The 21,849-nt window shown below is 40.7% G+C and overlaps 1 protein-coding gene across 7 annotated transcripts in view; it reads left to right on the top strand.

Annotated features, from left to right (window-relative positions):
• Nucleotides 1–21,849, top strand: part of SLC25A39 (solute carrier family 25 member 39) — a 42,628-nt gene that overhangs the window by 2,586 nt on the left and 18,193 nt on the right. The window contains exons 1-3 of one of the 7 annotated variants that reach the window (XM_034415915.3): nt 8,423–8,573; nt 9,749–9,807; nt 17,657–17,762. In XM_034415915.3, the coding sequence (XP_034271806.1) occupies nt 17,669–17,762 (94 nt within the window). In that variant the 5' untranslated portion in view covers nt 8,423–8,573; nt 9,749–9,807; nt 17,657–17,668. Of the gene's footprint in view, nt 1–4,660; nt 4,871–8,281; nt 8,870–9,748; nt 9,808–17,656; nt 17,763–21,849 lie in introns of those variants that run through there. The other 6 variants (XM_087893988.1, XM_034415914.3, XM_034415918.3 and 3 more) reach the window with 6 other exon arrangements.

A 21,849-nucleotide genomic window follows, 5' to 3' on the forward strand; every position in this document is an offset into this window, starting at 1 on the left:
GGTAGAGTTTTAGAAATGTCTGTAAACTTATTAAAAAGAAAAAAATTGAAATATCACATAGGCATAAGTATTCAGACCCTTCACTCAGTACTTTGTTGAAGCACCTTTGTCAGCAATTACAGTCTTGAGTGTTTTGGGGTATGACGTGACAAGCTTTGCACACCCGGATTGGGGAAATTTCTGCCATTCTTCCTTGCAAATCCTCTCAAGCTCAGTCAGATTGGATGGCAACCATCAGTGGACAGCCATTTTCAGGTCCCTTCAGAGATATTCAATAGGATTCAAGTCAGAGCTTTGGCTGGGCCGCTCACAGGACATTCACAGAGTTGTCAGAAGCCACTCTTGTGTTGTCTTTGCTGTGTGTTTAGGATCGTTGCCATGTTGGAAAGTGAATCTTCAGCCTAATCTGGAACAGGTTTTCATTGAGGCTATCCCTGTATTTTGCTCCATTCAGCTTTCCCTCAACTCTGACCAGTTTCCCAGTCCCCCATGGTGGACGTATGATGCTTCCACCACCATACTTCACTGTTGGGATGGTATTGGGCAGGTGATGAGCAGTGCCTGGTTTCCTCCAAACATAACGTTTAGAATTGAGGCCAAACAGTTCAATCTTGGCTTCATCAGACCAGAGAATCTTGTTCCTCACAGTCGGAGAGTCCTTCATGTGCTTTTCTGAAAACTCCAAGTGGGTTTTCATGTGTTTTGCTCTGAGGAGAGGCTTCTGTCTAGCCACTCTGCCATAAAGCTGGATTGGTGGAGGGCTGCAGTGAAAGCTGGATTGGTGGAGGGCTTCTGGAACTCTGCCCATCTCCACCCAGGATCTCTGAAGCTCACTCAGAGTGACCATTGGGTTCTTGGTCACCTCTCTTACTAAGGCCCTTCTTCCCTGATTGCTTAGTTTAACCAGGCTCTTGGAAGAGTCCTGGTTGTGTCAAACTTCTTCCATTTGAGAATTATGGAGGCCTTTGTGCTCTTAGGATCATTCAGTGCAGCAGAAATTTTATTGTAGCCTTCCCCAGGATTATATGCCTTGCAATAATCCTGTCTCTGAGCTCTGCAAGCAGTTCCTTTGACCTCATGACTGTTCTACTACAGTATACATTGTCAGCTATGATGCCTTCTATAGAGAGGTGTGTACCTTTCCAAATCATGTCCAATCAATTTAATTTACCACAGGTCGATTCCAATCAAGGGACATAGGAACATGTCAGCAATGATCAAGAGAGATGGGAGGCAGCAGAGCTAAATTTCATGTTGTTGCAAAGGGCCTGAATACTTATCCAGTGTGATATTTCAGTTTTTTCTTTTTTGATAAATTTACAGACATCTCTAAAATTCTGTTTTCACTTTGCCATTATGGGGTACTGAGTGTAGATTAATGAGGGGGGGGGAAATGAATTGCAACAACTGTAGAATCAGGCTACAGCACAACAAAATTGACAGAAGTGAAAGGGGTCTGAATACTTTCTGAATGCACTGTACAGGCATATTGAAGATTATAACATTATGATGTTCCCAATCCGTTCAGTAACTTGTACATCTTGTAGGCTTTGGACAAGATTCTGGATGCTGCTAAATTAAATGTATCTCCCGTTGCTGGCTCTTTGACTAGATGTTCCAGTGAATAAGGGTGTCTAGAACTTTGTTCTGTTTAGGAATAAGTATAAACATGGATATTAATACAGGAAATGGGTATGAATAAATGGAGACAATAGGGCAGGGACAGAAGGCACGCTGGTGCACTTATGCATGCCTAGGTATTTAATATAATATATAATATCTAGGTATTTAAATTATTTTATCTGTTCAATTTTATCTGCTCAATTATTTTACCTGCTCAATGGATATTAACTATCCAATTTGATGAATTCTCATTCCTTTGAGAAGAAAGCAGAATTTTCATTTATAGCGGTTTACAGTATTTCCAGGCATTCTCTATCACCATACCTCAAAAATTCCTTGACACTTCTACATACAGATTTAAAATCAAAAGAGTAGCTTTATATCCTTAAAGGATGTGCTTTACACCAGCAATCTGCTTCATGTGCAGATTTTTATGTACAGATCTTGTTTGTCCAAAAGATATTTGAATATCTCAAAAATTTAAATTGCTCCTCCCAACATAATTATGCATTGAAGCTACCAGTCTAATTGGGATTGCTTATGAAATAGGTAACATTTCCAATTAAGCCCTCTCAAAATCTGGATTTTTCCATTTTACAGATCACATTATATTTTCTTCTGGATCTCCGATTTGTCTTTGTTATTATAATTAGTGCCAAGATGTACCATAACTATTGACTCATCGCTCATACTACCTACCAGTCTATCTAGAGAGTGCATAACAGTGGTGAGTTGCCCCCAGTTCAGACCGGTTCGCAAGAACCGGTAGTAAAACTGGCGGGAGGCCCCGACCACCACACCGGATGTCGTTATCAGTGATCTGCGCATGCACAGAAGCAAGACACGTGAATGAAGCAAGTGCGCATGCATCGGTTCCCATTGCGAACCGATAGTAAAGGTAAGTAGAACCCACTCCTAGTGCATAATATACACAGTCTTTACATCAGGCAATTGCATGATGTAGTCAATTGCAACATGTACTGTACTTGTCCATCTATGCCTCTAATAATCAAATCCACCATACGCTTCACCCAGATGCATATCTTAGTATATCTGTTCAGCTCCCAAGGATCAGATCCTATTTGAGAGATTCTTTCCCTCTATCTTGGAGCAATGTCCTCCTATGTTGTTTCATTCTCCATGAATGTTGAGTCAGAACTTGAGGTCAGATACTACTATCTCTGTCAACAAGCTCACTCTGTCCTAATATCTCCAGTTCTATTACTTTGGCCATAAGCTAACAAACCTCAGCCAGGAGGTCACCGTCTTCATTACAGATTCAGAACTTTTGCTCAGAAGGAAGACTGTCATGCATTAGACACAAGGTATAACAGACAAGTCAGCCCCCAAATAGAATGGAATAGAATAGAATTCTTTATTGGCCAAGTGTGATTGGACACACAAGGAATTTGTCTTGGTGCATACATTCTTGGAGTTCATGAAAGAAAAGATACATTCGTCAAGAATCATAGGTACAACACTTAATGATAGTCATAGGAAAACAGTAGTAGTGTGCTGAAGACTGGAACTAGAATAGAATAGGATAGGATAGGATAGGATAGGATAGGATAGAATAGAATAGAATAGAATAGAATAGAATAGAATAGAATAGAATAGAATAGAATAGAATAGAATAGAATAGAATTCTTTATTGGCCAAGTATGATTGGACACACAAGGACTTTGTCTTGGTGCATACACTGTCAGTGTACATAAAAGAAAAGATGCATTAATCAAGAATCATAAGGTACAACACTTAATGATAATCATAGGGAAACAGTATAAATCTTAAGGATACTAGCAACAAGGTTACAGTCATACAGTCATAAGTGGGAGGAGATGGGTGATAGGAACAATGAGAAGTAATGCAATAGTTTGACAGTGTTGAGGGAATTATTTGTTTAGCAGAGTGATGGCGTTTGGGAAAAAACTGTTCTTGTGTCTAGTTGTTCTGGTGTGCAGTGCTCTATAGTGTCATTTTGAGGGTAGGAGTTGAAACAGTTTATGTCCAGGATGCGAGGGGTCTTAAATATTTTCACAGCCCTCTTTTTTGACACGTGCAGTATACAGGTCCTCAATGGAAAGCAGGTTGGTAGTAATTTTTTTTTCTGCAGTTCTAATTATCCTCTGAAGTCTGTGTCTGTCTTGTTGGATTGCAGAACCAAACCAGACAGTTATAGAGGTGCAGATGACAGACTCAATAATTCCTCTATAGAAATGTATCAGCAGCTCTTTGGGCAGTTTGAGCTTTCTGAGTTGGCGCAGAAAGAACATTCTTTGTTGTGCTTTTTGTTGTGGTTTTGATGTTGGGTGTCGATTTTAGGTCTTGAGATATGGTAGAACTTAGAAATTTGAAGGTCTCTACTATTGATACTGTGTTGTCTAGTATGTAAGCAGTGGTAGTATGGGAGGATTTCTCTTAAATCCACCACCATTTCTATGGTTTTGAGTGTGTTCAGTTCCAGATTGCTCTGGTCGCACCACGAGGCTAGTTGTTCAAACTCCCATCTGTATGCGGATTCATCATTGTCTCGAATGAGACTGATCACTGTTGTGTCATGTGCGAACTTCAGTAGTTTAACAGTTGGATTGTTTGAGATGCACTGGTATATAGAGAGAAGTGGAGAGAGCACACAGCCTTGGGGGGGCCCTGTGCTAATTGTACAGGTATCTGATGTGGTTCTGCTTAGCTTCGCCTGCTGCTTCCTGTCCGTTAGGAAGCTTATGATCCATTTAAAAGTGTGTTCAGGTACCTGTAGCTGGTTTAGCTTAGTTAGAAGAACGTCTGGAATGATGGTGTTGAATGTTGAACTAAAATCTACAAAGAGGACCCTTGTGTAGGGTCCCTCCTTGTAGTTATTTGTTAGGTTTTAATTAAAATATTCAATCAAATTATTTAAGTAAATTATTTATTTAATCTCCAGTCTGTTTGATTATATGAAAACTCATAGCACCACAAATTTATCTGATAAAGTTATTTAACTGCCATTTCTGGAATACTCCATGTGATTTTTTATTGAACGTTTCTCTCATAACAGGTTCGCCATTGATGAAAGGTCCAGTTCTCTGAGTAAAAAGAAGGTTGGTCAATCTACATCCATCTCTTGCTGTGTCTTCTGAATCTACCACACTATTATGAAATTGAGTGGCTTTCCTCTAGACCAGCTCTTGAAATTGCTTGTAGAAAAACTCCAAAGACAGTGAAGAAATCCCGATGTGCAAACTGTGACCTTCTTCTTATATGCCAGGTATTCTTCCAGAAAGAAATATCATTTCTTCTATGTCACTTCTTCCTTTTCTATCCCATTATTTAAAAAAAACACCAGGATACTGGGGTATAGTCCACTAGACCACTGGTGAAATGTAAAATTTGTTACTACCAGTTCTGTGGGCATGGCTTAATGGGGTGTGTGTGTGTGTGATATGACTGGCTGGGAGTGACCAACTTTTTTTTCTGTTAAAACCATTTTTTTTACAACCACTTTGGCCAAAGAAGTTGTAAAAGCCTCTGATGATCCCAGTTGAGTTGCCTGATCGGCAGAGGCTTTTTTTCTCTTTTAAAAGCCTCTGACGATCCCAGCTGAGTTGCCTGATCATCAGAGGCTTTTTTTCTTTAAAAACATTTTTTCTATAACCTCTTCGGCTGAAGAGGTTGTAAAAAAAATGCTTTTAAAAGCCTCTGACAATCCCAGCTGAGCCGCACGATAATCAGAGGCTTTTTTTTTACTTTTAAAAGCATTTTTTCAACCGAAGAGGTTGTAAAAAATATGCTTTTAAAAATTTAAAAAAAGCTTCTGATGATTGCGTGGCTCAGCTCAGCATGGGGAGGCAGGGATTTTTGCTATCAGTTCTCCGAACCACCCGCCGCCATTGCTACCGGATCGGGTGATCTGGTCCGAACCAGAAGCATTTCACCCCTGCACTAGACACATTAGATTGCACAGGAATACCTCAGTTTCAACTCTCAGGTAAAACCATCCCCTATGCCGTGCAAATGGTGGCAAAGGCAACCATTTATACCTCATATCTTTTGAATATGAGATCTGATTTTTGTTCTAAATAATGTGGTTGAAATTGGAACTGGCTGTAAGCATAGCTGCTTTCATTTGGTATCCATACCTCTTCTGAAACCATCAACAGCAGCCTGTTAAGCCAGCCAAACAACCAACTAGCTTAATTTCAGGACAAACAATTTTTTTCCACGGCAAATGTAGTTCAGGAAGGAAAGGATAGCTACATTAAATTCAACTATGGTTGAGTAAGAAGGAATTTAGGGTCAAATTCTGAGAATTGACAACTGTCACCAAATATTCTGAATAATGAAATAGAAATAGGAAGCTGGAACTAGTTGGAACGTTTCTGCAAAAACTGTCCAAGATGAACAACAATCCACACACAAAAGCACAACTTAAAAAACAGGTTTGGATGGCTTAACCAATATACCTGCCTGGTACCCAATCAACAGGAAAGTGGTGTTAATGCCAGTCACTTGCATCACCGGTGCAGTGGCCCCTTGGAAATTCATATTAGCTAGGAACAAAACAATCACAACTGAGTTGCCCAGCATGAACATACAGTAGTTAGGCTGATCATACATAAAACCTGGCCTCCAGTATCCCCTGCATTGGTCATATTTTAAGTTGAGAGAGGATAGAATAATTCGATCTCTTTGCTTGCTGTCAATCTGAAACAGATGTTTAACTCTTCAATCTATTTCACCAGTGTTGATAAAGAAGCACTGATACTTTTTCACTAGGACTATATCACTCCCATTTATAATCCTGCACAAGTTGGTTTCCTTTTTATACTTCTGACTGGCTTGACCAACTCTTGACTACAGGGAGGGCTGAGTTTAAAAATAATTCTGCATGCAGATTTTGAGAGAACAAGCCTTTTTTTTTTAAATTGTGCCTTCACGTCAGTTTTTTTTACTTCTAGCAAGGTCACCTAGTTGCTTTGTAAAGAACACAAGGTCTACCAGTTTTTAGCCTGGTGCTTCAATCACTACACTAAACTGGTTCTCAAAGTCAATTACAGTCCTGTCCTGTCCTAGAAATGGAGATTCTGTTAATTCAGACTGGGAGTTCTAGACCCACCTTGAGCCCAAAGTTTTTGAGAGAGGGTTGTTCAATTTTGACACAGATGTCCTCTTTGAGCCCTTTCAAACAGCGGTCCTCTCTATCTGAAATTTGGACTTTGTTGTCTTCAAAAAAATGGCATTTGTCTTTTGCTCAGTTTGTGTCTGTTTGTTTTATCCTTGGAGAGAACAAGCTTCTGCCTTAGTTTATTGTTGGATTTGAAGTGTTCTGAACATTCCTTCCCCCTCTCTCGATATTCTGCTTCAAAATTGCTCTTTATCACAACTGAGCCAACTCAGCTCATCTACCAAAGGGAAACGTACAGAGGAATACAGAAGGTCAGCACCAGGGATTCAGCCAGTTCGCACCACTTTGGGAGAACCGGTTGTTAACTTTCTGAGCAGTTTGGCAAACTGGTTGTTGGAAGAAATCATTAGGGCAGAGAACTGGTTGTTAAATTACTTGAATCCCACCACTGGTCAGCACTGATGTATGGGGAGGGTCTGGGTCTGAATCAAGGAATTCCCTAAGTCGGTACTAAATTGATGACAAAGGAGTCATAGAATCTCTGGTTTCTTAGGGAATCAACAGTCTACAGCCCAACACACCAGTTTATTTCAAAACCTCTCTGCCACATAAATAGGAATTTTGTCTGAAAGTAACTTTCTATTAAAAACCCATGTTTTGACCTCAAGTATTTCTTCCTCAAATAAACCTGTTTTAAGATAAAAGCACCCAGTGTTCCGTTTCCAAATCAGAAATCTCTCCACTTGGAAACCAGTATTTGCAACAACAAAAAATGCAAGCTGTGATCAAGAAACAAGAACATTACTGTTATCTACAGAAGAGCCAATTTAATCTATTGACGACAACATTAAACTTGAAACCAGGAGAGTTGAGTTTTAGCCTGCTTTAGGCATGAAGCCAATTGGATGATTTTGGGCTAATCACTCTCTAAAGCCCTAGATTTATTTAATAGAGTTATATAGTTGCCCATCTCACTGAACATGACTCTGGCTGGCGTACAACCAATAGTTAAAAAATATCACACAAGTATTAAAACACAAATATAAATGCAAGGAATTTTTATTTATTTTATTACATTATTATGTAATGCACGCAATATATATGACATATATATACTGCTCAAAAAAATAAAGGGAACACAAGCAGAAGACATCCGAGATCTGAATGAAATAGCTTTATTAAATACTTTGTTCTTTACATACAGTAGTTTACATACAGTAGCTCAAACAACTAAAGGGAACACAAAACTACTGTATGTAACGAACTAAGTATTTAATAAGGCTATTTCACTCATTCAGATCTCGGGTGTCTTCTGCTTGTGTTCCCTTTATTTTTTTGAGCAGTGTACATTGTGCGTGCTGCATGTGTGGTAATTAAAAAGAAAATATCGCCGGCTAATTCATCACTGGTCGTAGAAAATCAAGGGTCTCCTCGTAAGACTTGCGACCAACGCTCGCGAAAATGAGTTCTTCCTCGCCGACCCATGCTGGGAGGCGCGCGCGGGGGGGGGGGGAAATGGAGAATCTCGCGCGCGCCTGCGCTTGTGCAAAGGCATTTAGCCTCCCTGGCGCTCTAGGCCCACTTCGCCCGCCTTTCCCCCTGACCAATCAGGAGGCGGCAGGCGGCCTTTCCCAAAGTCAGCCACGGGAATCGCTGCGCAGCTCCTGGCGACTGCCGCGCGCGCTTCTCGATGACGCCGACGCTGTTTCTCCAATCCCGGACATTCGGGTGACCGAGCTCGTGCGAGCGTGGGTCTCGGGGATATCCGGACGCCTCCCCTCGTCAATGCATTTATGGATGCACCGGGCGCAGAAGTAGCAAGCGTGCTTATGGCTAGAGTGAGGAGGTGAGGGGGGGGGGGCGAGATGGTGCGGCGCGCAGGCGGCGGGTCAAGGGCCTTGAGCGTGAAGAAGCCTGGTCACCGGGCCTTGAGCGGAGATCGTCCGAGGCAGGACAGGAATGCGAGAATTGGACGTGGGGCGGCCGGCCACTGTGTGTAGTTTATTGGGGTACAATACTTGCCGTGCTCCTGTCCTGGGGACCGAGGGAGAGCCCTGTTGGATTACGCCACAGTTTTACAAATCCAGTTTTCTAGAGTGATAGATAAATGCCTTCGGGAAGTCTGGAGGTGAGGCATAAAAGGTAACAACCTACCTTCAATGTCCATTTCCAGCACCTGGTGTTCAGGATATGCTGCTACTAATTCCAAGTTATTAATTGAACCATTACAATTAAGAGCCATTATTTAGCCTGTTTGCAAGATGGTATGATGCAACAGTGACCAATCGCTTAGGTTAAGCAGTAGGTGCATGTCTGTCCTTCGTTATCATATCTATCTATCTATCTATCTATCTATCTATCTATCTATCTAAAAAAGAAATGTATATGATGCCCTTTTAGGTCTCATATCTTCTTTTTTTTAAAGGTAAATTATATCCAATTTTTTAAAGCAATTTCCCCCAGTTGAATGCCCTCTCAAGGTGTTCTCAGCATTTTGTCTGGAATTATGAGAATTATTGGGAATTTTTATAGTAGATGCCAGGTTATGAAAAGTGGTAAAGGGCATTGCTTTTTTATTAGTCTCCTTGGCAGTTTTGGACCCCTGCCTCCTGAAAAAATAGGAAGAGTTGAAGGATTTTTTTTCACCTTTGAAAAAGTAGATGCTGAAGCAAGGTTCAGGAAACAGCAGAATAGAACAGAGTTGGGAGGGATCTTAGAGGTATGCTACTCCAACTCCTTGCTCAAGCAGGAGACCCTATATCATTTTTGACAAATAATTGTCCAATCTTTTCTTAAAAACTTCAGTGATGGAGCACCCACAACTTGTGAAAGGAAGCCAATTCACTGATCAATTGTTCTGTCAAGAAATTTCTCCTTATTTCTAGGTTGGCTCTCACCGCAAGGCAATCAATATATTTATGTGAGACTTTGTTGATGGAGAGGATAGATCATTGCATTGGTTATTTATGTAATGCAGGCTTTTAAACATTCTTTTGATTTTCTTTGTCTGATATGGTATAGGGATTCCTGCTTGAGCAAGGGGTTGGACCAGAAGACTTCCAAGGACCCCTCCAACTCTGGTATTCCGTTATTCTTGCTTAAAAATAGTCAGCATCCTTTGCATGAAGGCCAAACACTAATGAGCATGAAGTGCTCATAATTAAACTCACCCTCCCAAACCAATACCCTCCACATATGGTCGACTCATGAAGTTGCAGGTTAACCACTCTGGAGGAGACCAGCTAGCAAATGATTACTTACAATATATTTGCCACATCTATTTTGATGCAAAGGAAAAGAGGAGCAGTAAATCATCTAAGAAATGAATATATGTGAGGCACAAAATAAACATTAACATATAATGCCTAGAATTGGGAAGAGCATCTGGATAGATTCCTTCTCTATGATTTGAATTGGTGTATGTTTCATTGGGCTTCTATAGCCAAGAATGAAATGTATGACCTTAAAGCTGACAGTGATATATATCTGACGGTATCACGAGATATTTGGAGGTCAAGACCACAGAAATATGCTTTGGTTGGAATGGAACCCAGGATGCCAGTAAGGGAAAAGGAGGGAGAGATCAATCTGTGCACAATTAGACATTCAACCATGACCATACTGTAAATGTTCAATTGTTTTGAATATATTCATATCCTTTTATTACATGTGATTTTTCAAAGTTTTTCTTTCTACATGCAATTATTAAGGATTGTAGAGGTGATTCTAAAGTAATACAAAAACCTTTCCTAGAGAAACTTGCATGAAAAAGAATATTTGCAGATTGGAAGAGACTGGAGTGAGAGAATTTGAAAATCTATATGAAGAGCAAACTGTAGTTGCATTTTTGTTGATACGTGTTTGCAAACTTCCAAGCCTAACTATTTATTCTTTAGGATAGCTCCAAGAAACTCAAGGAATCTGACTGAAATTTGGAATCTTGTGATATAAAGAGGCCTTATTTTAAGTAAAGCAAATATGAACTATTACCTTTCCCCCTTTCTCTACTTATTTATGCAATCTGGAATTCCAGATAAAAACAAGTTTAGCTATTAAAGCACCAGGTCATGCCAAATTAGTTTTTGACTTTGGTTTTAATTGTAGTTTTTCCTAGAAAAGCTAGAGAAATGGACTTTGATCATTATGTTGAGAATTTTGATCAAAATCTTCAATATCATTCCTCTCATAACTACTCTTTCAAGGTTTTCTGGGAGGAGGGGATAATTAGAGCACAGGTGACACAAACACTCAGGGAGTAATATTGTAATAGAATTCTACATTGTCTTTGACATAGTTGATCAACGTTGAATTCAAATACTGAATTGAATTGGAGCTTGTATCCAAAAATATAAATTTACCTTACTATACAGAAAAAGAAAATCATATATTAGGAGTCTAGTTGCAAGCAGTTTCTGTAGGCAACAGGTTTTATACATCCTGCTAAGGTGTAATTTGTGATTTTATCACATTGAGTAAATCCAGCCATTATGGCTATAAACCATGGTGTGCGACTTAGCATATTATATGAATCTAATCTAGTAGTAGCTTATTGAATTATGATTGAACAATCCATAGTTTAGTGTAGTTTGTGACAGCTACACCCATTCAATGATAGTTATCAATGAGCCTTTGTGTGTGTGTGTGTGTGAATATACATACACATCTTTTTTTGCCTGATCTGAAGCCTGTTAAGCAAGCTGTCATCATTCCTATGCCGAAAATCAGTTGACCAATTTGCCTCTGTAGTTAATAAAAAACAGGAATTTTGGTTTTTGTTTTGTTTACTAGCAGATAGCAGCAGAAAGAGCTTTACAAATGAAGAGAGATTGAATGATGAAAGTTAAAGCTATCTAAATCAGTTAGTCCAACCTATACCTCTCAATGAATTTATTTCTGTTTGCACAAACTTGATTTATGTTAACTATGTTTGTCATAGCTATGGGGTTTGGGTTCTATAGTATGCTAAACTAAGAAACATCATGAAGGCTTTGTCTACTGAAGCATCAGCAATTAGTATATTATACTTGGAAATCCAAAGTTGAACATCTAACAAGTGAAAGAAGCTGTGCTTGAGATGGTAACATGGAGAGCACTTGCCTATAAAATCACCAAAATTCAAACACGTCTAAATGGTTAAAATAATACTTGGAAATCTATATTGTAGACCAGGGGTGTCAAATTGGCGGCCTGCAGGCCGGATGCGTCACACACAGGCAACACCCATCCCAGTTCCACAAATGTCACATGATGGCAATGTTTTAAATTTGGCCGAATGATTTAATTATTTTAATAAGCTTTTAATTTTTGTTGTACATTGTTTTTATCATGACTGTTCACCGCCCTGAGTCCTTCGGGAGAAGGGCGGTATACAAATATAATAAACTAACTAAACTAACTAACTAACTAATGTGATGCAGCAAGTTTGACACCCGTGTTGTACTCCAAGCGTGCACAACTTAAAAGAGGAGGGGAAAGCCTATTGATACCTTAAAAATAATCACAGGCCACAGAAGAGTAGTTGGTGTGCTGATCAGCTGTTTGGTAGCTACCGGTAGTGGCTTGGCGCAGCAGCAGCGCTTGGAGGCTCATAGCAATGTGTCCTTCAGAGTGGAGAAGGCTGTGAATAACTAGGCAGCGGCAAATCCTTCCTAAAGGCATGGTTCGGTGGCAGTGGATTTGTTAGTGGATTCAAAACAGCTGACAGGACACACAAGGCTGCTTTGTGGGCCACGTGTTGTGAAGGCCTGTTATCGATTATGGTTATTGGATTATAGCAATAAACTTCATAACTTCACATAGGGTAACATGGATTGAGCTTTGACATGATTTTATTGATAGACTTCACTGAAAACATCTCAAGCCATGTGCCTCTTGTTCCTCTTCCTAGATGTGGGGAATAGAAATGGGTGGCAAGCAGTGTTGGGATTGTGCCATTTGATGCCACTTTAATCTCTATAGCAGTGGTCCCCAACCTTTTTATCGCCGCGGCCCGCTGAGCGCGCGCAGGGGTGGGGGCACAGCCCAGGAGCTTTTGCGCACGGCCCATTGCGCACGGCCCAGGAGCCTTTGCGCTGCAGCGTTCATGTCCCCCGGCTGCTGCGCGGCCCGGTGCCAGGTACTCCACGGCCCGGCACCGGTCCGCGGACCGGGGGTTGGGGACCACTGCTCTATAGGATTCTCTTAAAGGTTCGGCACAAACATACAGCTAACCGAAAGTAATAGGGACTAATGAGGTTTGAAGTCTTAACATCTGAGGAGAGTCAAGATGGAAGCTGGTTACTGAGCTCTTGAAATGTGATCACTTGATGACCAGTCGTAAGTTTGAGGATTGGTTATAAGTAACTTTTTTTGAGTCCATCATGTATTTGAATGGTCATTAAGCAAACAGTCATAAATTGAGGACTACCTGCACTGAACATGGAATTGGTGCTTTTTTATGGATGGGGAACTGGTTTAATGGTGTGTTGTTGATGGTTTTTTGCATAACACTACATACATACAGTAAGTGTGCACCATGCGGGATGGGGGAGGGGGGGGAAGGATTCATGCCAAGGCAGTAAATTAGGCTGAAGCATAGTTATCTCACACGCTGCAATAGAATGGGTGAATATGGTGGTGAACTTCAAATTACAGTAGCAGTAAGGCTAGCAAAAAGAGAGAAAAAACAAGAATGTAAGAGTGTCAAATTATTCATACTGTTGCAAAATCTGTTTTAAAGAGTCATTATGTGAATAGCAGATAAGGATTATAATACCTTGTAAAGTCAAATGAACAATCTGGCAGTCGAGGAAAACAAAGCAAAGGTTGGATGACCTTGCCACTATCAGAAATAAACACAAGAACCAAGTGTAAATGCAGTCTTGTAATTACTGGTGGGAATTAGTGACTGGATCTCCTTCTTTTCAAAATTTGGTGTTCTGCCCTACGTTGACTTTGCTTCTCAGCTTTAATGGCTTTAAAGATGGAAGAATCTATTATCTTAAAGACCTCAGGCTGTGTTAGTGAAATGGCTTTCATGCTTATTATATGGAATTACTGTTAAGCATATCTGTCTCTCCTATTTACATTTTTAGCTATAGACACCTGATGCATACTTCTGATATTTAATGGCTTATCTGCAATCCAGCTATTTTTATTCAAAATAAAAATACCAGATGTTCCAAATAACCTAATAGTATTATTGTTGGAAGCTAGCTAGGCAAACTGAGCAGTTCTATTTAAAACAAAGTGAGGTGACGTATTACACTTTTATCCTGTGCTTTCTGCAAGTCGCTCAGACACTGCTGCTTATCGTTGTTAAGCTGGCATCGTTATGCCACCTTCTGAGAGGCTAAATGTCTCAGAAGGGAGGCATCTCCCATTTCTGTAACTGTGCAGATAATAGTCATGTCAACTGGGAATGAATGCAAAAGAATACCTCCTGGGCAGGATTGATTCAAGTCTGCACTGAAATCTGTTGTGCAAGGGGATGCACCAGTATTTTCTGAGCTCATTTATATTGCTCTTGCACAAAGTAAATAACTTTCAGTAAAGGAGAATATTGAAATGAGGATTGAAATGAGGAGTCCTTGGTGCTCTCTGAGCTTGGTTGTTTTCTTGCTGATGTTTCATTACCCAGGCTAATCTGACTAACACTGATGATGTTACTTAGTTTGGGTAATGAAACATCTGCGAGAAAACAACCAAGCTCAAGAGAGCACCAAGGACCCCTCAGTAAATACATTCACTGTAATATAAATGACATGTTCATAACATGGTAAAGCAACATATATTTTTATATATGTTTATAATGAGGCCCACATTTGTTGCATGCCCTGGTTTTCCTTTTGGTGGTAAAATCTTCTGCTTTCAGAATGATTTTAACTTTTTCCCAGGTTGTAGAAGATCTTTTAATAAATTGTTTTCCGGCTTTTGCTTCTCTTGTTCTAAATTGTTGTGATTATTCATCAGAAGTGGGAATCTTACAAACTCCACATGTCCCTGGACCTTGATATTACATTTCTATATTGTGACAGCAAAAGGGTTAAATTTCAGCACCATGATTTCAGCTTTGCTTTTCAGAATTTCAGGTGGTTTCCATCCCTGTGCATAGGCATCCACCAAAAAGAGCCAAAAACTTTTAGCTACATCTTTTCAAATATTACTGCAAAATTGCTAGATAGCCTCCTATGGCCACTCAGAAGGTCAGAAGGTGGAATGGCAATCTTGAATCCTCAAACATTGGTCATATCTGTTTCATGTGGTAATGTAAGAATTTTATGAATGTCAGTGGCTTAAATACATGTATTCCAAGGCTTGGATACTTGTATCTCCAAATATCAGGTCAAGCCCAAGAACGGTATGCTGTGTTTCCCTGAAAATACAACCTACCACGAAAATAAGCCCTAGACCTATTTTCACACCTGCGCCTAAAATAAATCCCATCCCAAAAATAAGGCCTAGTTAAGCCCTGTCCACTGTCTGGTTGTATGAGGTGGGGCAAGGCGCAGCCGTAAAAATCAAGCTAGGGTGAGGTTGGAGGGGTGGAGGATGAAACAAGGCAGTAAGGGGGAAGAGGACGAAACAAGGCACTGGTGTGCGGAGCTGCCCCATGCATCCCGCACCAGCTTACTTGAGGGCCCCACAGCCAGGCCATCAACTTCCTGACAACTGCCTTGTCTTACGCGGCAGCTCCAGAAACCCAGTCCAGGACTCCACATGGTCACCGGCCTGCTTCTTGCTTGCCACTGCAATGGAGCAGTAAGCTGAGTGACACGCATGGGATCCTGGACGGGGCTGTTGGAGCCACTGCAAGGTGAGGCAGTTATCAGGATGTTTATAGCCTGCCTGTGGGGTGTTCAGGTAAGCCAGGACAGAGGAGCAGCTCTGCATCCCCTGCCTTGCTTCATCTTCCATCCCCAACCACCTCGCTTTGTAGCCGCTGCACTGGTGCATCACTCAGCCTCCTGCTCCATTATGGCAGCGAGCAAGGAGAAGAAGTGGCAAAGAACGAAGCGAGGTAGTGGTGGAGGTGGAGGTGGAGGACAAATCAAGGCAGGAAGTATGGAGCTGCCCCACGCGCCCTGCACCATCTTACCTGAGGGCCCTTCAGCCGGGCCACCCATGCCAAACCCTCACCCACCCCAGGGCAGCCACATCCCTTCACTAACCTGCTTTCCAGCTCTGTTCGCCGCCGCATGCAGGGCAACAAAAAGAGCCTGAGTGGCGCAGCAGACTAATGCTACTGTTAAAGGTAGTATTTAGCTTCCAGCTGCCTGCAATTACTGCGAGTTCAATTCTCACCAGGCTCAAGATTGACTCAGCCTTCCATCCTTTCTAAGATAGGTAAAATGAGGACCCGGTTTGTGGGGGCAATAAGCTGACTTTATATAAAATATACAAAAGTATGAAGGCTATTGCTTAACCCATTGTAAGCAGCCCTGAGTCTCCGGAGAAGGGCGGCATATAAATCAAAATAATTTTTTTAAAAAAAAAGTAGTTTGTGGGACTATAGTTAAAAAATAGTTCAGATCTTCCACCTTCTCACAAAAAAACAAGATCTTGTGAAGTTGGAAGATCTGAACTATTTCAAGTCCTTCAACTGCTTTTGGCACCGCTTGTTTTTCCACCCCATCCCAGGCTGGTCTGGTGTGTGTGGCCTTCTGCCTTCTTTGCCACACCACAAATGGGGGCTGACCATTCTCCAAGCCCCGCCACTGTCAAAGTAAATCCCGGGCGCTGCGCTGCAATGGATCGACAAGAAGCATAGCTTTTGTCTGGAGGAGGAAGAGTGGGAAGAAAAAAGAAGGAAAGTGGCGGAGTGAAAAGCACACCACCAGCCAGGCACTGCTGCCACAGCGAGAGAGGAAGAGAGCAATCTGATTCAACCTCTGGGTGTGTGTTTGAGTGTGTGTGTGTGGGGGGGGAGAGAGATCTGATCCAACCTCAGAGAGTCATACCAGAGCTGGCGGCGGTGTGCTCCCCCCCCACAGGTTTGATCAGATCATTCTCTCACTCTCTCCCCACCTCATGGTGGCACCAGCCATGCTCTCTCCGGTGGCCGAAGGATGCAAGCCGATGCCCTTTGGGTGCCTGCCACCCTCTATTTCCTGCTGCAGTTGGCCTCAACATGGTCACCGCCTCCTGTGCGCCATGGGTGGCAGGGCACTGGCCGGGCGTTGTGATGAAACAAAATAAGACCTCCCCAAAAATAAGCTTGAGTGCTTATTTTGGGGCCCAAAAGAAAATAAGACCGGGTTTGGCAAGATTCTGTCTATTGGATATAAGCAAATAAAGAACACTTTGGCTGGCACGTTCTACCATGTTTCCTTGAAAAGAAGACCCAGTCTTATTTTCAGAGAAACATAATAGAACGCTTCAGCTAAAGTGTTCTTTATTTGCTTATATCCAATAGACAGAATCTTGCCAGACAATGCTGTTCTTTCCTTGAGAGATTTCTAGGGAATGGTTATCCTAATGCACTGTCTACAATTTAGTTCTGGGCTGCGTTCCATCTTGTCTTGCCCCCCACCCTCCCTTGAAATATAGTCTATCTGTCCTTCACTGTAGTCCATCAGACAACTTTCCCTTCTGCCGGCACCATCCCTCACACCAAAAATGATTTTATCTTTATTGGTAGAAAATACTGGTGCAAGTATTGTGTGATGACAAATTTAAGTGGCATTGTCATTAAGAATACAAGGCACTAAAGTTGACGGCTGGTGTGGTTAGGATGCTGGGTTGGAGATTAGCAAGCCTGCATTCAAAGCTGAAGTGGAGCTGTGGGGTGGGTTGAGCTCCCGTCCTTCACTCCAATTCCTGTCGAGGACATGAAAGAGCCCCCAACTGGGTGTCCCACAGGCAATGGTGATGTCACTGCCTAATCCTTTCACCCCGGAAGTGTCTCAGTGCTTCTGACACAAGTGCAATATGATGTTGTATTTTCTGTAGGTGAGCAGCACAATGTCTGAAAATTCGTCTGTGAAGCTGGTGGGCATCACTCCTCTGCAGCAGATGTTGGCATCTGGGACTGGAGCCCTTTTCACCTCCCTTTTTGGTAGGTACATTGTTAACAGCAGTGTCTTTTGAAGCTAATTTAAAATGTGTGCATACATGGAAAAATGTGTGCAGGTGGCAGTCCTCAGATTACAATATCCCTTGGGACTGGGAACTCTGTTGCTGAACAACACAGTGGTAAAGTGCAATGTCATGTGACTGTTGTTTTGCAGTGGCAATTTCAACAGCGCTGGTTGCTATTTTTAAGTGAGGACCCTGCAGTTTGTTAAGTGAGGAACTCATATGATTGCAGCTTCCTACTGTCTTTTCTATTGAGTTTGCTTGTGGGAAGGAAAGCAGGAAACATTACAAATTGTGATCATGTGGCTGTAGCTCACTGCAACATCATTCTTGCGAGCCAGGCACTGAGATGTAACACTGACTAGAACTCTGAGGGGAGACACACACACACACACACACACACACACACACACACACACACTCCTACACCTTAAGTTCAGCGTAGTCATAACTACGAGTGGTTGTTGGAACAAATGGATGTAATCCAAGAATTATCTGTAGTGATAAAAATATGCAGGCTGAATTTTTGTATGAGAATCGAATTATTCTGATAGTGCTCCTGATATTTGTCCACATTTCTGTATCTCAGCCCTGCTGGTCACCAAACCCTAGATTTTCAGTGTTGTGACATACAGTAATTCGGATTTTAACATTGATTTATACAGTTTACCATTGCTTAGGGACTGCTTTTTCAATTAATTTTTTTTTATTTAGGTAATAGGAAGCTTATGGCTTGTTTTAAATAGTGTTGGATTTCAGTTCCCATCATTCTTAACCAATGTGTTTAATGTGCAGTATGTTGGAAGTTGCGACTGCACAATAGAGAGGCTATTGACTCCTTGCCTCTATTTTAAATTGAACAATATATACTATTTCCAGGAATTAGATTACTGTATCATCTACTAAAGGTTAGGATTATGTGGAAGGTTTTTGTGGTATGCATGAAACATCTGTCTGGATGAGAGTGGTACCTTTCCTACAATTGGGAAACTGTAAATGCAGGCATATTCCTACTTCTGACTTGAGATTTATACTTGAATCCAAGGAAGAATTTGGAAGGAACCTTATTTAATTTGAGAATTCTCTTTACTATATTCTTTATCCAGAAGATCTCCCTTCTTTTATTCTCCACTGTGAATGAATTTCATTAACATAAACTTTATATTTTCTCATTCAATTTTTTAATTTCAAAAATATTGAATCATATTGTCTTTAACAATCATTTTTGAGCAGGGCATATGATTGCATATGGAGTGCTGCTTGGCAACCAGCTTGCATCTATGGCCAGTTGCAGCCCCCTGTGGTCATATGGTCCCTTCTCTTACAACTGCTTGGTCTTCCATCTTCATATTTTTTGTCAGTATCATTGTTTCTTCCTGGTTTTAAAATCCAGTCAGTGCAACCAAATTCTCTTAGTTTTTCCATTGAGACATCTATTTCTCCTAGAGGGGTCTCCAAAATTAGAACCAAATGATTGATTAGTGCCCTTAGTTTACAAACTTCAAGAACCAGAAATAATATCCTTGCCTCATTCTTTTCTGTATTTTGCAAGACTTGGTCAATTCCCCATTCACAATTATTTATGATTTTTGTGAAGCATATATGGTTTTCATCCAGGTAAATAAATTTCTGTCCATAGTTCATATCCTCCAAAATTTTAAACAGAAAAATTTAAATTGTAAAAAGCTTTCTCTTCATTAATAACTATTAAGGCAGCTTGTTTTCGTTGCATTGCTCCAACTATTCTCTTAATTGTCCCTTAAGCAATCGGTCCCCAACCTTTTCAATATGAGTGGCAGGCGTGCAACAAGCGCGCACAGCTCCATTTGTGCGCGCGGCCCGCGTGCATATCATCCATTCATGCAAATGGAGCTTCACGTATGAGTGGAGGGTGCTTGCACTCAGGCACGAAGTTCCACTCGTGAGTGGGAGTCACTTGCATCTATGCATGAAGCTCCACTCATGCAAGCAGAGGAGGCTTGAGCAGAGGGCTCTTGTGCTTGCGCATGAAGCTACACTTGCGCAAGCGGAGGGTGCTCATGCATGAAGCTCGATTTGCAGGAATGGAGCTGCAAGCGCACACATCGCACTTGCCCATTTCTTCTGCTAGTGGGCTGCGGTCTTAGAACCCCTGCCTTAGAAGGCCCAAATGTATGAAATCATTTCTAGTATGGGAAAAATAATCAAATACTTCCTATAATTAGTACTACTGTAGGAACTTACTAGATGGCAAGAATAATAGATAATAACTCTCAGGCTCTGTCCTCAGGATTACATATTAAGTATTTCTTCTATTTCAGTCCTTGATTGAGTTTAACAAATAGGCCAGTGGTGGGTTGCTACCGGTTCGTCCTGGATTGGGAGAACTGATGGTGGTAGCGGGAGGCTCCGCCCACCCACCTGGACGCTTCTGCACATGCACAGAAGCGTTGCGAGAGAGCGAGCAAACAGGTAGTGACGGGTTTTGAAACCCGCCCCTGAAATAGGCCCAATTATGTTATTTACAATCAAGAAAATTAAAACTACCATAATCATAAGAAATGTATAAGGAGATCTTGGGTATATGTTTGTTCCATAAAAATTTAACAATTATAAATAGTTCTCACTTAACTACCATTATTGTGCCTGGAATTTTGATCATAAGTGATTATAGTTATTAGGCAGGTCATCATGTGAGCTGACTCAGTTTTACAACTGATTTTATGACAGTTCCTAAGTGAATCACTGTGGTTGTTAAGTGAACCACATGGTTGTTAAGTGAATCCGTTCTCCTGAATGGGTGGGGTTTCCCCCCCTCAGTTGGACACTTGCAAAAAAAGGTGCAAATTGTCATGTGACCGTAGGGCACTACAATTGCCCGTAAATGCAAGCTGTTTGCCAAGCACCCAAAATGGAATCATGATTATAGGGGAGTATGCAGAAATCATAATTTCAAGGGCAGATCATAACCTTTTTTTTAAATTGAGTGTAACTTTGAACAGTTTTTAGGGATTGCTTGTTAAATAAGGATTGCTTGTATCAGTTGTTTAAAAATGGTTAAATAGAATCAGCAAAGACATTATCAAAATATTCAACAGTTCGTTAGAAAATAAATTTCATGACATTAATTCTTCCCTCAAAAGTATTTTGATCCATTTCTTAATATCCTCCTTCATCTGGATGATACAATTTGAAATGTTACTATCAACCAAACTGAAAACCTTGTCTAGGATAATAACATTATTTAATAATAATAATAATAATAATAATAATAATAATAATAATAATAATATCAATCTATTGCAAAAGGAAGCTTTACTTGGAATAGTTTATGTCTTGCGACATAAACTACCTTTAGCACCATCAAACAACATCTACTCTCCAGGTCCTTGTGAAGGATTCAGTAGGTGGATAAAAATGTCAAATCCAGTCTAGACATCTGGCTGACCATCGAACTAACATAAGTTCTGCAATTATTGAAAACCTACCTCTTTTCTGTGCTTCTTTCCAATTACCATATTATTTACTTACTCCAGTTTAAATAGTACATTTATTTTGTAGTTTTTTTCTTGCTTAAATGTAAACATGATTTTCTGTGAAATGTTTCCCATTGAATCTGCAAATACATAGCAAAACTGTCAAAATTTGCAATTGGATTGATATACTATTGAAATAGTGATACATGTATTTTTCCAAACCAGTATTCCTGGAGGAGTTCTCTGTTTGGTTTTCAATATTTTAAACAAAGAAAAAAAAAAGACATGCATATGTAGTGAGTGGGATTCATTTACTGTAGATGTAAAGTTGGGCCAACCAAAACTTTGAGTCCCATTAAAAAACAAATGATTACAATGATTGCAAAAATCCCAAAACCTTACAAGAACAACCAGGTTTGCACAATATCTATGATTATTGACATTCTGCAAATTCTGGTGATATTGTAAGATATTTATTGTTTTTAATGTTTTAACTTTACTGCAAACCACATCACTGTATCCTGATAGTGTACAAAGGAAACTTTTTCTCTAGCCTGATGACTGATATGTTTTTGTGGAGTTCTTCTGTTAGACCAAGAGTGGGAAATGATG

The sequence above is a fragment of the Pantherophis guttatus genome, chromosome 4 (genome assembly GCF_059756535.1).
Source record: "Pantherophis guttatus breed Tessera chromosome 4, ASM5975653v1, whole genome shotgun sequence".
Taxonomy (NCBI): Eukaryota; Metazoa; Chordata; class Lepidosauria; order Squamata; family Colubridae; genus Pantherophis; species Pantherophis guttatus.